General features: G+C 41.5%; 1 protein-coding gene across 9 annotated transcripts in view; it reads left to right on the forward strand.

The window, feature by feature from the left end:
• GTF2I (general transcription factor IIi) overlaps positions 1–20,168 on the forward strand; it is a 78,820-nt gene that overhangs the window by 5,681 nt on the left and 52,971 nt on the right. For all 9 annotated transcript variants that reach the window (XR_012676624.1, XR_012676625.1, XM_075169009.1 and 6 more), the window contains exons 2-6: positions 4,401–4,506; positions 5,929–6,067; positions 18,254–18,385; positions 18,815–18,998; positions 19,194–19,222. Coding sequence is in view for 7 of the 9 variants with exons in the window: in XM_075169009.1 (XP_075025110.1) it covers positions 4,408–4,506; positions 5,929–6,067; positions 18,254–18,385; positions 18,815–18,998; positions 19,194–19,222 (583 nt within the window). In the remaining 2 variants the exon portion in view is untranslated. The remainder of the gene's footprint in view (positions 1–4,400; positions 4,507–5,928; positions 6,068–18,253; positions 18,386–18,814; positions 18,999–19,193; positions 19,223–20,168) is intronic.

A 20,168-nucleotide genomic window follows, 5' to 3' on the forward strand; every position in this document is an offset into this window, starting at 1 on the left:
GATGGAGCCCTGCTTTCCTGGAGATGGCTGAACTCCTGCCGATGGGAAGTGGTGAATGAATTCCTTGTTTTGCTTTGCTTGCGTGCGCGGCTTTTGCTTTACCTATTAAACTGTTCTTGCCTCAAGCCATGAGTTTTCTCACTTTTACTCTTCCAATTCTCACCCGAATCCCACCGAGCGGGGAGTGAGCGAGCGGCTGTGTGGGGCCGAGCTGCCGGCTGGGGTTAAACCACAGGCAGGAATGGCTAAACGCTACGTCCTCGGTACTTTACCAGTATATTTTGCAAGGTTTTGTTCACTGTTACAAACCTTTACTTGGGCAAAGGCTCATTTTGGCACAGTTAAACTGAAGGATTTATAGGTAATTATAATTAATATTAACTGATCTGGAAGTTCTTTTTTAGCAATATGTGATTAAGATTAATAGATATATTATAAGTGGTACTCTGGCAGCCAGCTTATAATTGTTCAAAGGATGGTTTTTAAATTGGCCTTTTTGTGTAGCATATTGGTAATGGGTAAGGTGTTACACTTTTTTTCAAGGCTTTGCACTGGGGATTTACGTTGGGCAATGGTGTTGTCATACACTTCCTAAGGGCTGGATCTTGGAAAGGCAGCTGGGTTCATTATATCTACTGAACTATAGCCTACTCTTTCTAATAGTAAACACTCTCCCAGTGGTATAGATAAGGATAGTGGAGAAAACTGTTGTTTGAAAGGGAGAAACTGGTGAAATGTGGGAAGAAAAAAAAAATCTTTCACATGTGACTTGCTGTCAAGTGGGTAGGAAAAAATATTCTTGTGCTGCCATGGTGCAACAGGATGTCTCTTGAATCTACATTAGACGCTGATCTGGCACCATGCAAACTGGTTGAAGAATGGGTATCCTAAAAATACACTATGACTTTATACTTCGGAAAGACTCTTCCAAATGCTATTCGAAGAGTAGTCCAATGATAACCTAACCCAACTCCTGATCCAAATGCAATTCCGAGATAGAGGCTGTTTCCTCACGTGCAGCAGCAGGGTAGCTTAGGATGTGCTGTCCTCTCCGTTGACTCACGACAGCTGTTTGTGGGGCTGTGCAGGGCATCAAACTGGGACCCGGTGCAGTGGAGCGCTTCTGCTCCCCTCTCCTCCTCTGCCTGTGGATCAGAAACCACCTTCCAGGGACGGGAGCAATTCTGCATGGAGGAGACAGCCTGAGCTGGCACTTCTCTGATGTGCTGGTGCATCCACAGCCTTCAAATGATTGCTAGAATTTCCTTGGTCTGTTTTCTGGACAAGGTACCTCTGCAAAATAGAAAATAAGTTTACTCTTGTTTTTACACAGCCTGATTTTTCACCTAGAAGGGGTAGGTGCGTATGTTCGTGCCACTGCTGGCTTGGGAGGTGTTGAACTAATGCAGAACAGCTGCATCATACAGTGAGTAGAGGCATGGGAGAAAGGGGAAATGTGTAGTTATGTTCTATTTCATCTTTAATATTGGATTGTTAAGCTATCGTTTTAAAAAGTCTAAAAGCTATCATGTTTAAAATCACTGTCAGCATCCCAACCCTAAAGGAGTTCCAAAGATGAGCTTGAGAACTCTATTAGGTATCAAAAATCATGGCTCAATGAAGATTGATTTATTTATGTCACATCATAATTTCCCTTTTCCCTCTGATATTCCACAAGCAATAAGTAAGATTCCCCTCCTCCTCTGGAGAATAACCCCATCAGCCTCTGCCTCCCCATCCCCAGCTGACCCTCTCTTAGGTCACTGAAGCAATCAACATCATCCAACAGTTATTCCTTTATATTCACTCTTGAAGTTTAGCTCCTTTTCCAGACCTGAGAAAGGACCTGTTTGCCCACTCCTCAGCGTAGCAGGTGCCGGTGTTCAAACCTCTCATTACCTGCATCCTCAAACAGCTGCTGACTATGCCACTGCCAGTTTATCCATAACACAGTTTTAAAGCTGTTTAAACCTTGCTGGCCTGTGTCTGGAGAACCAGAAGGCTACTGGATGTCTGTTGTGAGCTTGTAGTGTTGCTAGCTTTTTTTTTTTCCTCCCCTCCAATTTGTAGTCTGAAGTGCTCTAAGTCCTATCAAAAGAACAACACAGTGCCATTTTTTGCAATGTAAGCATGTATTATCACATGCAATGGTTATTTGTGCTGCCCTGGCTTGTCTGCACATCTAGGATACACGTCACCTTTGAAAACTTGAGCCATGTCCTATGTCCAGGTTCTACAAGAGCAGCAAGCTGTCTCATCGAGCTGTTTTGAAATGTCTCATTTATCTGAGCTATCTTGACTTTTGAGGTGATTTTTCTCAAGACTTGTGCATGGAGTTGTAACAGCTAAATCTCTACCAGTTCTCTCATCCTCCAGGCATGTCAGGTTATTGCTTTAGATACCTGTAAACATAACAAGTTGCAACACTCGAGTAGAAAAATGTGCTCTTAGCAGCTGCTGAAACCTCATTCTCAATATATTCATTCTTGTATAGACAATTCTGCCAGCAGAAGCATAAACAAGTCCTGATTATTGCTTATGTCTTAAATAAGTGTCCTGGTTTCAGCTGGGATAGAGTTAATTTTCTTCCTAGTAGCTGGTATAGTGCTGTGTTTTGGGTTTGGTATGAGAAGAATGTTGATGACGCATTGATGTTTTAGTTGTTGCTAAGTGGTGCTTGCACAGGTCAAGGACTTTTCAGCTTCCCATGCTCTGCCGGATGCGCAAGGGGCTGGGGGGGCCCGTAGCCAGGACAGCTGACCCAGCTGGCCAATGGGGTATTCCATACCATGTGATGTCATGCTCAGTATATAAACTAGGAGGTGTGGTCCAGGAAGGGGAGATCGGGGCTCGGGGACTGGCGGGGCATCGGTCGGCGCGTGGTGAACAATTGCATCGTGCATCGCTTGCTTTGTACATTCTATTATTGTTGTTGTTGTTATTATTACTACTACTGTTTCACTTTATTTTCTATTTCAATTATTAAACTGTTTTTATCTCAACCCACGAGTTTTCCCACTTTAGCCCTCCCGATTCTCTCCACCATCCCACCAGGGTGTTGGTGGGGGGTGAGTGGTGGGTGAGGGGCTGTGTGGTGTTTAGTTGCTGGCTAGGGTTAAACCATGACAATAAGTTGAAAGTCTCCTGAATGACATACAGAAAATAGGTTTAAATCTCTTTTTTGTGTCACTGCTGAAATTCAGTTTGTAATTTTAGCACCTTAATTGGGACTACTTAGCTTTGGAGTTAATCCTACAACTGAAGAATATGTGAATAAAAATGTCATGTTCTGGTTACTGATACTGTAGTCTCTGAGGCCATGATTTTGGGGCAGGGTGGTGGTGGTTTGTTTTGAGCTAGGCCACGATAATTATAGGAAGGATTGTTCTAATACTTGTGTCTTAACTGTGATTTGCCATTTCTTTTCTGTATGTGAATGCCAGTGTCATTTGCTGTGTTTATCTAGACTGCTGGAGTTGCAAACATGCTTAGAAAGAAAAATCCATGTAAATTCAGCTGATCAATTAATATGCATCTTTCTAGGCACAAAGGGTTTGTGGTCTAGCCATGGCACAACATTTTAACTTTTGAATGTTTAGCTGCAGCTTTGCATGAAACAGCAGGAAACATGAAAGAATAGAAGACCGAGCGCTTCCTCCTGTTAATTTACCTGTATATTTGCTTGCTTGTGTGTGTGTTTCGGCTGGGATAGAGTTAATTTTCTTCCGAGCAGCTGGTGCTGTGTTTTGGATTTAGCATGAGAATAATGTTGATAACAGACTGATGTTTTAGTTGTTGCTAAGCAATGCTTATTCTAAGTCAAGGACTTCTCAGCTTCCCGTGCTCTGCTAGCGAGGGGGTGCACAAGAAGCTGGGAGGGGGCACAGCTGGGACAGCTGACCCCAACTGGCCAAAGGGATATCCCATACCATATGATGTCATGCCCAGTATATAAGCTGGGGGGAGTTGGCCAGGGAGCAGTGATCGCTGACGGGGACAGACTGGGCATCGGTTGGCAGGTGGTGAGCGGTTGCATCATGTGTTTGTTTTTTTTTCCCCTGGGTTTTGTTTCTCTCTCTCTCTCTCTCTCTCTCTCATATTGTCTTCCTTTTCATTACAATTCCGCCTCCCCCCCGCCCCGAGGTATTAAACTGTTCTCATCTCAACCCACGAGTTTTCTTAGTTTTGCTTTTCCAATTCTCTCCTCTATCCCACTGCAACGAGGAGGGTGAGCGAGCGGCTGTGTGGTGCGTAATTGCCGACTGGGGTTAAACCACGACAGCGTGGTGGGGTGTGTTCTGGGTTCTTGAATTTTTTTTTTCTTTGCTTGCGTAAGAGAGGTTTTAGTTTTCTTGCACTGTTTTGTGTATCTGAAAAGGTTTTTTTATTTCATTTTATAGGAGGAAAATGGCCCAAACTACTGTACCAGCAACATCCATCCATGATGAGGACTCCTCTGAAAGCAGAATGGTGGTTACATTCCTCATGTCAGCACTTGAGTCAATGGTTAGTAGAAAAGTTAAGCAGCTTCGTCCTAACTCTGTCTTGACATGTGCAGGATTACACTGATACATTGCTTCCCACTGGGGAGCAGGAAAGATGTAATGTTATAGCTTTACCTTATTGCATGCTGTCCAACCAGCTGTAACTCTCTCTTTGCTTGTGGAAAATCATGCTAACAGTCGTCTTAACAGTCATCTTGTTTTTTGTTGCGGTGTGGTTGTTTTAAAAATTGTTTTGTCAAATAAACAAACGGGAAATATTTCTTGATTGCGTGATTCAGGTATTTCTTGATTGCGTGAGGTAGAGCGTGATTGAAAGGCAAAAGCATGTTCTGGTCTTTGTCATCTATAATATAGAGTGAATAAATGGCCTTGAGGCTAATGCCTTGTCCTCAGCCGCTATACCAATTCAACAAAACTTGTTCAGAAAATACTTTTTTTTTAAGTTGTTTTGTAGAAGTTATTTAATCATTGTGTGGTGGGGTTTAAGGTTGGCCGGGGCTGTGAGTGGAAATGCCTGTCCCGTTTCCTTAAAGTTGAAGCACTGTCAAAGATTTAGTTCTTTAAAATTGTTTTCTTAAATGATAAGCCAGAACAAAAATTTTCTTTTTAGCAATGAGACTTTGGACGGGATGCTTATAAGAAAATTGATTGCAAGCCTTTTTTCCCAATGGGTATATTCAGTTCCTAAAGGCTTTGTGTCACTTTTTCCTCTCATGCTGGAGTTGTTAATGTCTTTATAGGTTGCAGCAAACTCTGATCGGAGTTCCTAGGGGAAATTGACTTTTTGTGATCACTTCCGGATGATCTCACTAATTTTCTTAGGATCTTTGCTCACTCCTTGCGCCGCAGGCTTCCTGCCTTACGTATTTGCCAGAAATTTCTCCCGGCAGAACACACATAGGTGTTCACAGAGAAGGTGCAATCCTTCCACTCAGGAGGAATTCACCTGAGCCTGAGCACAGCAGGCAGGACAAGGCAGACTGCAGGCAGCCTTCCTGCTTGCATTGCAACCACACCTTTCCGAACGGAACATGATGTGTGATAAGCGTGCTGTGAATGAACAAAACTCCCATACGCTCTGTTGAAAGTTGGAGTTGGAGTAAGACACTCAATGTGATTATCTAACAGGGAAGTGATAATTTCACATGGATTGATGTCATAAATCGTTTTAATTAAAAACAGTGCAATCTCTGAGTCTAGACAAGGCCTTAATTTCACTAATGCATCTACAATGCTTTCAATATTCCTGATGAAAAGCACTCCAGTTGTATAAATTACCCTTTGCTGATGGCTGATGTTACGTTACTCGCACCTTCTGAAGGGTGGCAGCAGAAGTAATAACTGTTTTACATGATATCACATACATTTCTATTACCTGGACTCTTAACAATGGTATAAGAACTTTTTGTTTTTCTTTTTATAGTGTAAAGAACTTGCCAAGTCCAAGGCAGAAGTTGCCTGTATTGCTGTGTATGAAACAGACGTGTTTGTAGTTGGAACTGAGAGAGGAAGAGCCTTTGTCAATTCTAGGAAAGATTTTCAGAAGGATTTTGTTAAATACTGTAAGTTTCAATGTTTTATTTTTGTATTTCACAAGCTGCTTAATATGTATTGCATAATACTAATAACTTTGGGGAGCAAAGTTCTGTATATCATGGCTACGTACTATAATTACGTTGGCTATGGCAAAACCAGCTGTATAAGAACATAAAAACGGTCAGTAACAGTAGTCTTGTTTGGAGTGTTATTTCAACTGTGGCTGGAAATGTTCATTTTTTCTTAGATGTTTTCTTAGTTCAATAAGAAGTATTAGACTGTCCACCCTCACAACACATCCTGCATTTCCTGGTGCGTGTTAATTTTTCTTTGTATCCCTTCCTCCAAGGTTTTTTTTTCCACTCGTGAAGGCTGGGCAGGACATTGAACAGGTAGTGGACTACTTCTGTCAGCTCAGATGGTCCTGGTTCTTCAGATCACTTCATGCCTTATTAAAGTAGATGCACATTTTTGACAAAATATTTTCTATGTAGCTTTTTTATATCACTGTTAGTTGGTGGACAGAAGTATGTATCTATACCGTAATGACTTAAAATTACATCTGCATTACTTTTGTACTCCTTTAAGTACATCTAAGGTGTGTTTTTTGTTTAATTTCATTTTTGTAGTAAAACAGTGGAACTTTTGTATTCATAAAACATGATCCATTGAATACAGGACAGTATTTTTAGGAGTTAGGTTTCAAAGATACAGTGACTCTTTGGGGGAGCACTGATGTGCTCATTTAGGAAAGTGTTGTTGATGGACACTGCTTAATCAATAACGAAATGTGCATTTACCTGCCTAGGGAACGGGAGAAGGTGCAGGTCAAGAGCAGGGTACGAGAGAAGAATCAGTCTGGGGCGGAGTTTAAAAGCAACAGCTGTAAAATGTTCTGGCTTGACTAATTAAATACTGTTTGGAAAGCAACTATGTTTAATCTGTAACAGAAACATTTGCTCCTAAAAGTGCTTTTGCTGCTAGCTAAAATCCTCCTGGAGGTTTTGTCTTGAGGTCTCTTGTTTGTGGTGGGGCTCTGGATTTTTGCCACTGTCCTACTCACTTGAACAGTGACTTCCTGTAAGCATAAGTATATTTACTCTAAGGAAAGTCACCACAATGTGCATTGTAACAGAAAACTGATATCAAAATGCAGAATTATGACCTCACTGAGGAATAAGTATAAGATGGATCAATTCCTTTTTTATTTTTTACAGCAGCAGTCTTCTGATACTGGTATTTATGAAAACTGTTAGCTGAATAATGGGGTGGAGTTCAATTTTCACCTGATATGTTTTTTGTTGTTGTTGTTCCTTAAGGGCTTCCCTGAGGTCCTAGGTACTTTATTTTATTGCCAGTACAGTGGTATCATGGGCTCTGGAGACTTTGTATACTGGGCACATCTATTGGTAGGAAGTCTGAAATAACTGGGATTTGATGTTTGATCTCTCTGGCTAGATCTGTATTTCTGGTTCTGTACCGTGGGAAGCACTGGCTTCTCATCCATGCTTGTGTTCGACTGTATCAGACATGGTTTCTATAGATATATGCATGTGTTTAAATCTTACATTAGTTCTGATCCTGATAATCCTGATCCTTTGCTTTATTCCAGTTACAAGATACTCGTTCTCGGGCAGTGTTTTTGTACTGTCAGGCCAATGAGATTAAACAATATCCACTTTGAAAACAGTGTTTTCATTATGCTTCTTGCAGAACGTCGTGGTGTCGATCTGTGTGAATAAAGCCAGCTAACCTCAGTCATTGCTTTCATGGTTTCACTAATATCCCCCATACTTCCTGGGGAGTTTTGATGCTGGAGGTAGTTTTCTCCTGTTACTGACAAAGATGTTGATAATTCCAGAAAACTTGACTTCAGAACATCAATTTTAAGGAATAATAGCATTACGTATTCCTGGCGATGCTGATTCCATCACTGCCTTTGACAACTTTGAATTCTTGATGAAGTTTATAGTGTAATATCTTTTGACCTAAAACTTAGAACTGTGGAGGCAACCGTTCCTTTCCCCTCGCACCTTGTTTCTTCAGTTAAATAGGAAAGCTAGCAATAGACAATGTTAATTGCAATTTTAGTAGGTGTTTTGGAAAAATCCAGGAAGGCCACAGTTCTGTGTGTTTTTAATAAGTTAGAGTTGGGCCCTTTTTGTTCCTCTATGATTAATAAAGGCTTCCAAGAGATTCCTACATTGCTGTTGGAATTAAACCTTTAAAAATTCGGCTGTGATGTCAGTCTCTGGAACACGTGGTGTTGACAATATTGAGAACTAGCGCTCCACTTGTGTGAGTCTCTTCATTTTTCTTTTAAGTGTGGAAACAGAAGTGTAGTTACTAAGCATTCCTCCGGTTATGTCTGACTCTGTTGTGACAAGCCAGCATGTGTCTCCAGTCTTTACTAAAAATAAGCAGTGGGTTTGAAGCCTGAGCCCTCCAAATTCTGAAAACTCTTCATATTTACTCAAACTATACAAAGGAGCTGTGGGAAAAGTGGAAGTAATGAGTATAATGTAGTGGGCTAAATTGATGAAATGTATATATGAGGTTTATGAAGGAAGTAGCATGTACACTTTCTAGCAGTATAGGGCTGATAAAAGTTACAGCGGTTCAGTGAAAGCGGCACTGGAGTTTGGTTTCCTGTGGCTTTCATTCATAACGACTTTCACCCACATGGGTTCCCTAACGCCAGCTGCAGGGGAAGGAGGAGCCCTGCGCATGTCTCGTGTACCTTGTTACATTAAGAAAATGTGTTAGAAACAAATTATAGCAATGCTTTTTTTAATGTTAGTATGGGTTGTGTAGTGAGTGTTGAAGAACCAGTCAACAGACATTAATTATTTAAAATCGGGTCAAATAATATATTCTTCTGAACTGCACTTAATTAAGATGGCTGTAAGCCCTATGTCACAGTGACATGGTATGTTTCAATCAAAGTAGAACTCCGTGTGCTTGTACACATAGCATGTAACTTAGGTAACCCGCAGTGTCGGTTATTCTAAGCCTGTGTAAGTTTGTATTGTATGTAAAAAGAGTGTATCCTTCGAGTGTCTGCTCATATTCAGAATATGGACAAGCCTGGATACTTGTGCACTGTCAGCAATCAAGATCATACACATCTTGCCCTACCAGTACCTCTTTGTTTTAGTTGCTGTTCCCTGCTAAAGTGTATTGTGTGGTCCTCAGTTCCTCTTGGATGGCCTTGGCAAGATGAAGTGCCTCCTTGCTGTCTGGATTGCTGTGGAGTTGTGGGTTATCAGCCATCCTGAACAGGAGACTTATTCCTGGGGTGTCTCAAGAATGCTGTTCCCTTCATGTATTCATCTTTGTCATCTTGGCAGTTTCCCTTGAGGTTTGGTCAAGGTGTGGTATCAGCTCTGTGGAATTCATTCTCATTTGAATGGAGCTGGTTGTGGTTTATAAAACAAACAAAAAATCCAGAAGAGGCCTCATCATCCCCAGGTTGTATTTGCCTGTCAGAAGTGAACTTTCAGAAGAGCTTCCTGACTCAGAAACACCTTTTTGGTCATCTGCTCTGGACTTTGAAAGAGATTTACCCAGCACTGTGTGTTCCATCTCACGTGCCAAGGAGCTGATTGTTCTCCAAGAATCCCGGTTGCTTCTGCTAGCATTTCCACTGGTACTGGCTGTTGCACCATCGGTATGTAGGTCTCACGGAAGCGTAATCCGGCTCGTTCTGCAACCTTCTGTCAGCTCTCCCAGTTATGCTGCTTTTTCCTTGTTTGGTGCCAGGGCTCTGGGCTCACTTGCCTGAGGTGGGGCCATCTTGCATCTGTAGATGGTTCATCTTGGATGATAGGTCCTCTATTTTTAGGAGTCTTCATTTTCCTTCTGGTGGCCTCAGGTTTCCACGCTGATCTTAACAATGCATCTGGTATGGGCCAGAGTTTGGCTTCAAGTCCTGCTAGAGTCTTTGGCCCAGCATCTTTCACTCTTCTTACCTGTACCTCCATGTCCATCCAGCCACAGCTTGCAAGAACTCCTTATAGCTTCAAGAACGCTCGGAATCAGAGTGTTTTTAACGGGCACAGCCGTTCCTGCTGCTCATGATGAATGAATGGCACACGATGCTCCAAAGACCTTTTGGGAAAGATTGCTCAGCTTTGGCTCCACAGTATCTTTGGTATGTGGATTATTGTTCCCTTTTGGATATCCTCCACCATCTGCAGTAAAATGACTCTTCCCATAAACTAGGCTACTGTGCACCCACTTGAAGATCTGCAGCTAGGCTTCTGTCTCATTGAATCCTTCTGGTCTTTGAGCAAACAGAAGTATCAGGTTTTCTGGGGAATTCTTCTTCTGACATTGTGCTCCCTTATCTCTTCGACTCTGTAACTAATGTAATGCTTCAGCAATTTAGAGGGGGGTGGAAAAAGCAAACAAAAACAGAAACCTGAAAGGCTAGATCTTACTGGTTTCAAAACCAAACCAAAACAAACTCAAAACTGGCAAGTCTCTAACTGGATTGGCAACTGTTGGACTACTTTGACCCGCTGTAATTTCCACCCGAATAGCTGAAGTTGGCAATCCTGGGCTTGTAATAGCTCGTCCCTATAGTCTAGAGAGAATTAAGCATCTCTGGCTGAAGTTATACCATGTCTAGGGTCTTGCTATGGTAAATGCTGGCTTCCTACTCCACAGCTATAATTATAGCTACGCAGTGACTGTCCTCACTTCAGGTTTTGGCTTCCACAGAAGCTGCTGTTCGCTGTGCAGGATCTCTTCTCTGTGGAAAATGAGCTTTTTAGCTTAATATCTGAGAAGGTTTCAAATGCACAAAAAGACTGTAGAGCAATCCTTTGGTCTTTAAGTGTGCAAATGGGATTCTGAGACTGACCTCACACCTGGAGAGCATCAATCTACTTCATCCCTAGCTGTTCATCCCCATAGGCTTGGAGGGTGCCTGTGTGGGATTAAAGCAAATCTGTTACTGCCTAGACCTTGTTTTCCAGGCAGCGTCTTCCCAGCCATGCCAAAGAGGTACAACTCACTTCTTCTGTCTTTGTTTTCTGTGTTCCCTTCAGTGGCAGAATTTTGCTAGGCTGGGTGCTAACTGTGCTGGACACCAGAGATGGAAAGTGTCATGACTCTGTCTCAGTTTTCCCCTCTTTCCTTGCTTTCCTGATCTGTTTCTAGGGCTTCTCCTGATGAAATCTTACTCTTGCTGTTCTCTGAGTGACAGAAATAGTTTGTTCTTATATTAAATGTTAATGTTTAAACTATGACTGCACAGGACAAAGCTACTCAGACGTTCCAAGTGTCTGTCTTGTGTCCCTAGTGGTGATACCGCAGCACAGCAGAAGTGCTGTCAGTGAACATAGTGCGCTCCAGCTGGGCTTGGGGCTGTTCGGTGGTATCACATACACCATGCTGAGATCCTGGACAGCCTTCATGAGAAGTGATGGCTTTGCTCCCTTCAAGAGATCTCACGAGCAGTGAATACGAGTTCTCTGGTTGCTGTCTGCATGAGGACTTTCCTACAGAGGAATTTGTGGCACTGGCTAGAGTCAACCCCTATGGAAGAGTGCATACGGACACTACAGCTCTAAAGTCCAACTGTTTGAAGGCAGCAGCTTCCTTTGTTGTTTGTTTGCCTGTCATTATCTGTCTTATGCTGTTTCTTACTGAAAAGAGGTACATGCACTCCAAATTGCCTGACTAGTAAGTTTTTTTTCAAACTAGAAGTATTTTGTGAAATAAAATAGTCAATACTTCTTTTGTGATTGAGGTTTAAAAAAAAAGTTAATGTTCTCCATTGCATCACCATTGCAACTAGTTCCGATATTGGCAATAATAAAAGCAATGCTAGCAACAGGGCCAGATCTACAAGCAACTTAGGTACCTAAAAATCTAGAGCAAAGCTTCGGAAAGTCTCCGTGACATCTACCTGTAGGCATCTGAATAGCTCTAAATAGTATTTTTGTCTTGAACTGTGTTCTCTTTGTAGGTGACGATATCCAAAAAGCATGGTGTAGAAATACATGACTGTCCTGGTTCCGGCTGGGACAGAGAGAACTTTCTTTTCAGTAGTTGGGGGGGTGTGCTGTGTTTTGGGTTTGGTGTGAGAGGAGCGCTGATGGCCCATTGATGCTTTGGCTGTTGCTGGGTGGTGCTTGCACCGGGGAGACTTTTGGTTTCTCTTTTCGGCCTCCCATGCCCTGCCATGTGCAGGGGAACCTGTGTGTGGGGGAGCACAGTCGGGGTGGTGGACCCAGCTGGCCAATGGGGTATTCTATACCATGTGACATCATGCTCAGTATAAAAACCAGGGGTGTGGGGGGGCTCGCCCCCCGTTCGTGACACGCGGTCGGCGGTCGGGTGCATTGTGCATTGCCTGCTTTGTATATTCTGTTATTGTTGTTGTTCTCATTGTTATTATTACTGTTCTACTTTGTTTTATTTCAATTATTAAACTGTTTTTATCTCAACCTGGGAGTTTTCCTAGTTGTGCCCTCCCGATTCTCTCTCCCATCCCACCGGGGGGGGAGGGGGGGAGGTGAGCGAGCGGCTGCATGGGGTTTATTTGCTGGCTGTGGTTAAACCATGACAATGACTTCTGTATTTTTTAACCAAAACTCAGTAAAGTGTATAGCGTGTTGGTAAAAATATAAATTTCAACATGCTGAAGCTCTTATTGGCATGTCTTGCTGCTTTCTTTCATTTTTCTAATGGATGAAACTATTTACATGTTTGATCCCATCTGTGTTTCGTCTATGTTCTTTCACTATGAGCAATGCTGAACAGACTGTGGTGTTGCAGGCCTGAGAGCACCATGCTTGTGTTTAGAAGATGATAGGTGGGAGTCAAGCCACAGTAGTGTGAATATTTTTATTAACTCAGTAGCTCTGGGTTAATTTTAGGCTTGTGCTTAAAAATATCTTTGATTAAATCTGCTGAGATAGCCACTGACACTGCAGCTTGCTAGTTAGTGTGTGTACTGTACGGCTAGTCTGGCATAGTCCTTTTATGGTACTTTATTTGGATGCTCCAGTAATGATGTAAATAAAGTATTAATACAGTTGATTTGCTTCTTCCTTACTATTGTGATTACCCCTGATTATATTCTGTATATCTTACGTGTCATGCCTGTAGTAATTCAGAAGCAGTATCTAAATGGGGTGTTTAGCTTTTCAGCTCTAAAGCGGAATGTCTCAGACTTGAAATTGAGTACACACTGAATGCCCTGACCTGTAGGGAAGCAGCCTAATACCTTTTCAGTATTATGCTAATAACAGAGGTTATTAGTGGGTCTAACTGCTATTGATTGTGTTTGTCCTTGTTATAATATCTAAAGGACAATCTTCGTCATCATCTTTGTCTCTGATTATGTGCTACGGTATTATAGTGAAAATACCATTCTGTAACTACCTGACATCTTTTTATGTTGCTCAGAGGCTAATCCCTTGACACTAATGCAGCTAGTTTAAAAATACCAGTTCTTTTTGATGATGATGTGCCAGTGTGGAAACTGGTTTCCCACAGTCATTTTCTTTGGCCCTAAACTATTCTGTGACCAGCTGAGGCTTCTGTGGCTTTTGCTGCTCCTGAAGCTAGAGAATATTTTGGAAGAGGAGTCATTAAATTGTAGACATAAATAGTAAATGAAAGAAAAACAATAAGAGCCAGATGGAGGATTAATCCTGACAGAACACTCGTGGAGCTGCATGTATGCCATAACTAATCTGTTACCTATTTTAAATGCAAGTGGGGGGGCTGTATCTATGATTCTTGCTTTAGCTTTGGTCTTCCAGTGCACTTCAAAATGGGTACACTTTACAGAATGTGTAGCAGCAAAAAAGGATGTTGGAGTAGTTGCTTTTTAAAGCTGTGACTGTCAGGATGCTTTCCTATTGCCAAGTTTCACACCTCTGTAACTCTCGACCTCTTTTCTCAGGCCAGATTTCCTTCCAGCTATTTGGGAGCGGCCTCTTTAAAACAACCTCTGCTAAATGCTTATTCTGTTTGAGTATCTGCTGGAACAGGCTCTTCCCAGTCTCTTTTAATGGGAAATTACTCAGCTGTGGCTCTCGGTTGTGTTCCTGAGTTTTCAGCTCCCTTTTTGCAGCAGATGACTTGGAATAACTTGCACTTCTCCAAATTGCAAGACCAGAAGAGATAGATGACTGCTCCTGGCCACACTGACTGTAGCCCATCACCATTTCCCAGACTAATTGTGCTGGCAAACACGATGTATTTACTCCTACCATGTCTGTCACTTGGGAGTTAAGACCTTGCATCTCTGCTAGTGGAAAGGATCACGTGAGTGTTCCCTTGTCCATTTTACATTATGCGAGCCAGGTTGCATCATGCCTGTTTAGTGATGTGTTAATGCTAACCTGGCCGGCTCTGCCTGGGGTTAATTAGGGTACGGTTTCATAATCCTTTTTGCTTGGGAGAGCTGTGGGCATGGTATCTGCTGCCTTCCTCTTGTGTATCTCCTCTCCTGTTCTGCAGCTCTCTGAGCAAGATGGTCTTCCGCATTTGTGCCCAGGCCTCTGTATGACTGTAAAACCTTAGCTCTGTGAGTTAGTTCTGGGGGTCCCTATCTCCCTAGGGTGCTACAAAGATGTCCGGAGTGTCCTGATTGCTGAAGCTTATGGGATATCTTTGTTTATTTATTAAAAAGCATGAAGCTTCCGATGTTCCTGCTGGAAAGCTAGGACACTTTGCTACATACATTGTGACTGCCTTCAGCACTCTGGGCTTCTGCTTTCCCAGTCTCTTCAAGTATTTACATCGTACTCTGTTTATTGGAAGAACTAGTTCACATTTTGCATCTGTTTCTGCCCCACCCCTAGTTTTTGGGGGAGTTTTTCTGTTGCGGTCATTAACTGAACTGTGTTCATTCTTGGAATCCTCAAGAGCTTTTTTGATTTAAGATTTAAGTTTCAATCACTTTCTCTTTTGTATTTGCAGAATGTAGCTATGAGTTAAAGCATCTACCCTTAAAGACTTGATAATTTTATTACTAATAAATCACGTGCTTAGGAATTATTTTAAAGATAACATTCCTAGCACTCACCTGACAGTTGCAGTTACAAATAATAAGAATAAAATCCAAAGCAATCATCCCTGTCTTTCTTACTGTAAGATCTGCTTTTTTTTGCCATTGCTGTCTCCGTTTGAGCTCACTTACATTGTTCAGCTTACAATCCCCTTCTGCCTAACCTTTTAAAATGCAAATAATGTAGTTTTTGGCTGTCCCATGCTGCATATTTCTTACATATATTAATATGTGTTCATTAGCTGAACTCCACATTAATAGCCTAGATCTTCATGAAGGACATGGAAATAATCCTCCTGTCTTTTAGCTTTACCTTGTGGCCTGCTATACTGTTCCTTTTCTTTTTTACTGCTGTTCTGCTTCCCTTCTTTTTTCCCCAACTTCCCAGACTGGTAAAAGGGCTTTACCTGAAGTGGGTGATGGCCAGCCCTGGCTGGCCATGCATTTTTGATGGCCTCCTTTGCAAGCCCTTTCTCATGGTATTAGGGGTGAATTAATCTGTTTTTCTTAAGTTTTACGTTACTGGCAGTTTCCCTTGTTTTACAAGTCAGTTTACCCCTTTTCCCAAGTTCTCAAAATGAAAAGAAAAATGCATTTTCAAAACTTCTGTTACATACTTAGACGCAGGTTATTTTTAAAGAGTTTTATAAGATCACTTTCTGCCTCCCTTCCTGAGGGGTGTTTCCTTTGCTTCCATCGTCTGCCCCTCTGGCTCGGGAAGGGAGCCTCTTCTGTGTCAGGAAGAGAGACTTGCAGGTCGTGTGCCAGTCCGGGTGCCTTTTCTTTCCAGCACCTTTACCTTTAGCCATGCCCTGCCTAACTCAGAGCTCCGTGCTATTTTTCTGGGTTTATTTCAGATTTTGGTGACTGGCCTCTTTTACAGCCTTATTAGAGCTAGGTTGCTTGCCTTGATTGTTAGAAACCTTTCATGTTCTGTCTCTGCCTAGCCAGCTAAGGGTATGAACCTAACAGCGAGTTTAGAAAACTTGCTAAGAAAGTTCAGTCACGTTTGAGTGGAGACCACCCATCTCGTTCCCTCAGAGTCACAAACAAACAGAAAATTACTGTAGATAGCCGATCTTTTTGAAGTTCCCTGGATCCTAAATTCTGCCTCAGGTGATTTGCTTTTCTTGTGGTTTAAGTGATCCTTTGATAATCATAAAGTGATTTTTCTTTAATTTGAGGTTATTGTCCAATTTCCTGAACTGTAAAACTGGATGTCCTTAAAAAGCTCACAGATGAACTGGGTGGATGCATTATAAAACAAAGCAAAATGCTTTTAGCCACACACGCATTTACTTTCCCTCTTTCATTGCTCATAGTTATTTTCAGAGAGTAATTGTGGCGAGGGCTTCGACAGAGTAAGTGTGTAGCCTCCAACAAGTGGAGATGTGTCCGTCAGTGCTGCCAGGAGGGGATGAATGGCTGCTAGATTTGATCAGATGTGCAGAGCTCTTATAAACCTTACTGTCTTTGAGACTTGATCTTGTTTGTCAGACTTGATTGAAATTGGCCAGCAAACGTGGGAGAGATTAGGGAGGCAGATGCATAATGCGAGCTCAAGCAAATGGATAAAAATCATGTAATAAAAAACAATGATAAGGGTTTCTTCTAGTTAAGAAGGAAAATTTCTATGTCTTTTTGTCTGCTTTTCATTTTAATGGGAAGCAAGCAGTGTCGTCATCTTATTTTTGTTTTGCTTATTATTTTTAGAAAGTGTGGGTACACTTTTGAGAAGCTACTGGCAGTGAAGGCGTTTTCAGTGAATCAGTCTCTTACGTGGAAAAAACCCACCCAAAAAGCGACATTGCATGTAGCTATAAATGGAAACTGATGTCTCTTATCCACAAGTCTCCAGGCAAACCTTATCAACTGTCATTAACTAAGCCCCTGTGTTATGGGTAAATAATAATATTCCATTTTTGCATTATTTTTGTGTTATGGTAGGCCCTGTGATATTGCAGAGAAAGCAAAAGTTTCAGGCCTGAAGAGTTGGAGAGCTAAATGTCGCGTGGAGGTGGGTTTCCAGGGCACAAAGCAGACGTGTGATCTGTAGAGGAAGGAAGAGGTTCTCTTTTAAATGAAGATACGAGTTTCTAAGATGTTAAATGCATTTTTACTAAACGCATTGCTACTTCAGTTCATTTCACAACCGATTTGTAATCAGTTATTCAAACTGATGTTTGTTTTCTCGTATTAGCCTGGAATTACGATGCCAGCAGTACTGGTAATGCAAATCGCAGCGTTTCAGACTTACCGCTGTGCTTGCTCACGGTGAAGTCATGACACAGCTTCAGCACTGATCGTTCTCTTGCCCGTAGGAACACAGATCTCTCTTGCTTTTTCTTTCATATGCAGAATATCTCTGTTGTTTTCCCCTGGTTTTGCTGGGTGATTCTCAGTAAATCTTTGCAAGAACTGAATGATGAGAAGGGGAAGCTGCCACCTGAAATGATGACCTCTGTGTGCTTTTTAATATTGGAAGCGCTGTTATTTCCTCACTCCTTTTGCAGTGACTTTTGCTCAGAGACTAGAACAAGGTGTAGGGCTGAAATCTCTGTTCTGCCTGGTGATGGCTTGTTTGCAACTCCTCCTATCTGACAATAAGAGAGGTGTACTTAAAATGTCTTCTGAAAGATATAGGAGTTGTTGTGGCAAAAGTCAGATCCCTTCTATAAAAAGTTCAGCTAAGCACACACAGCATAAACAAAACAGGATATAACACAACTGCTGCATAAGACGTCATGCGTAGCACTGGAGAGCCATGGGACCCTCCACACAGGCATGTTACCTTTTCCCTGGTGACTGTCTGGGTCCTTCTTTTCTTGGCAGTTTTGCATTTTATTTCTACTGTGTTATCCTCTCCTGAGATTAATAGTGTTTTCTACCTCTTCATGCCAAAAAAAGCCTGCTTGGATGTGTCTCTCAATTCATCATTCTTACACCTCAGAGGGTGATATTTGCAAAGGTTGTAAGGAGGATATAATAATTTTGGTGTAAATTTAAATTTGCTCAGGTACATAGATAACTGCATTTGCTTCTAAGGCAAATAAGTTCTTATAATTTTCTGGCAGGAATCCTTCCTGAGTGTCTATAGTCTAAACTGGAGGGATTAGGTACTGGGAGTTTTAATAACTTATTATTTTATTTTTGTCTTATTTTTATAAATAACTGCCAGGTGTTACAGAAGAGGAGAGGGCTGCAGAACTGCAGAAAACAAAAACTATACCACCTGTAAACAGACTGACGGATATTGTGGAACTGGAAGCTCTCAGAAAGTCTGTGGAGGACTTTTTCTGCTTTTGCTATGGTGGGTGCTTTAAAGTCTTCTAAATAGCTGTTCTGGATGTCTAAAATTTTATTCCAGTTGGGAGGAAAGTACGGCATGATCTTAGCCTTCCAAGTTACCGCTATTAAGGTGATAAGTTTAACTTTTAGTAGCCGATTCTAAAACATACACATGTATTGGGTAGTTTTTTTCTTGATGTGTTTTGTGGGATGTGATTTGAGATTATTGCACAGCAGAACCCATTTGGTTTTCTTTCAAGAAAGCCTCTGTATCTCCGTGGTTTCCGGTGCGTGTTAATGCGAGCAGTACTTAGCTTCCTGTAGAGATTTGCATCTGCACCTTGCTTTTGCTCCAGTCCTCTCCAAAGTAAGACGTTTTATGAGGGACTCGTCCTTTTGCTAACTTGAGCGCCCTTAACTTCAAAACAATCTCCTTTTTTTTTTTTTCTAGGTAAAGCTTTAGGAAAGTCGACAGTGGTACCTGTGCCATATGAGAAGATTCAGAGGGACCAGTCTGCTGTGGTAGTGCAGGGCCTGCCCGAAGGACTTGCATTTAAACATCCTGCAAATTACGATGTTTCAACCCTGAAATGGATTTTGGAAAACAAGTCAGGGATCTCATTTATCATCAAAAGGTTATTTGCTCTCTCTTGTGCTGGTCTGCCCGCTTTGGTTTTGTACTTAATTTAAGTCCAATTAATTTTAATTTTTAAATACATTGCAGCCTGTTGCTCTTAAACAGGAGTGCTCTCTCTTTAATGTTACACTACCAAGTAAGTAATGATGTCTTTGCTAAAGCTGTGGGTTTTTCTTTCCATGTTTCCACACAGGCCTTTCCTAGAGCCAAAGAAACACCTTGGTAAGTTACTACTTACTCATACTAAACAGAAACAGATCAGAATTTTAGTTTAGATGGCAATATAAATACAAGATTTGGTCATGTGGATAAAGTGGCAAACTGTGCAGAAATTCCTAGACTATGAGTTGCCTTACTTATGGAACTATAACCTTTTCCTGTATGCGTTCTGCCAGGAGCAACCAATTAGAGATAAAATTTGTTCCATTGCATTCTTCATCCTTTTACTGAATTTAAATTTAATGTGAATTGGATGGTATCCTAGGGAAAGGAGAATTGAACTGATGAAGGACTGTGCATTGCATTTTCAGAAGATGCCAAGACTTTGCTGTGCTCCGTGTTCCAATACGTACCTGATTTTGGCATTTATATCTCATTTTAAAAATTGATCTAATCTTCTGAAGTGGTTACGTGTTGGAGTTCCTGTGAAAGCCTCTATGTATGAAAAAATCTGAGCCAAAGTGAGTTTTTTAAAACTCCGCAAGGATTCACTTCTAGCTTAGAAGAAATCCCTTCTCCTGTTCCTTTCATGGGATCATGTTGTTTTACTTGCAAAATTCGTATATGTGAGGATTTGTTTTATGAAGAGGATGAAGCAATCTCTATATGAATGTGATCAAAAAAGAAAAGTTTCATTTTCTGAGGTGAAACAGCCAGAAGTTGATGCTGGATTAGTAAAATTAGAAATGCGTTGCCTCTGCCCAGTAAGAAGACTAGAAAGTGGGAAATTAAAGAGATTCTGGTAATAATATGTATCTGTTGAAAAAGCAAGGGAGGTTTTCAGTGTGGTAAATGACTTGCTATAAACATAATCTACTTGTGTCTAGCTGTAATTTAGGACTAAGCTGGAATCTCTTTAAACAATCCATTTTCTTTTAGCAGAGTTTAGGTGGAAGATCTGTTTAACTTTGTTTTGCAAGATTTTCACTTAGCATTATGAAAGACAGCA

The sequence above is a fragment of the Calonectris borealis genome, chromosome 19 (assembly GCF_964195595.1).
Source record: "Calonectris borealis chromosome 19, bCalBor7.hap1.2, whole genome shotgun sequence".
Classification (NCBI taxonomy): Eukaryota; Metazoa; Chordata; class Aves; order Procellariiformes; family Procellariidae; genus Calonectris; species Calonectris borealis.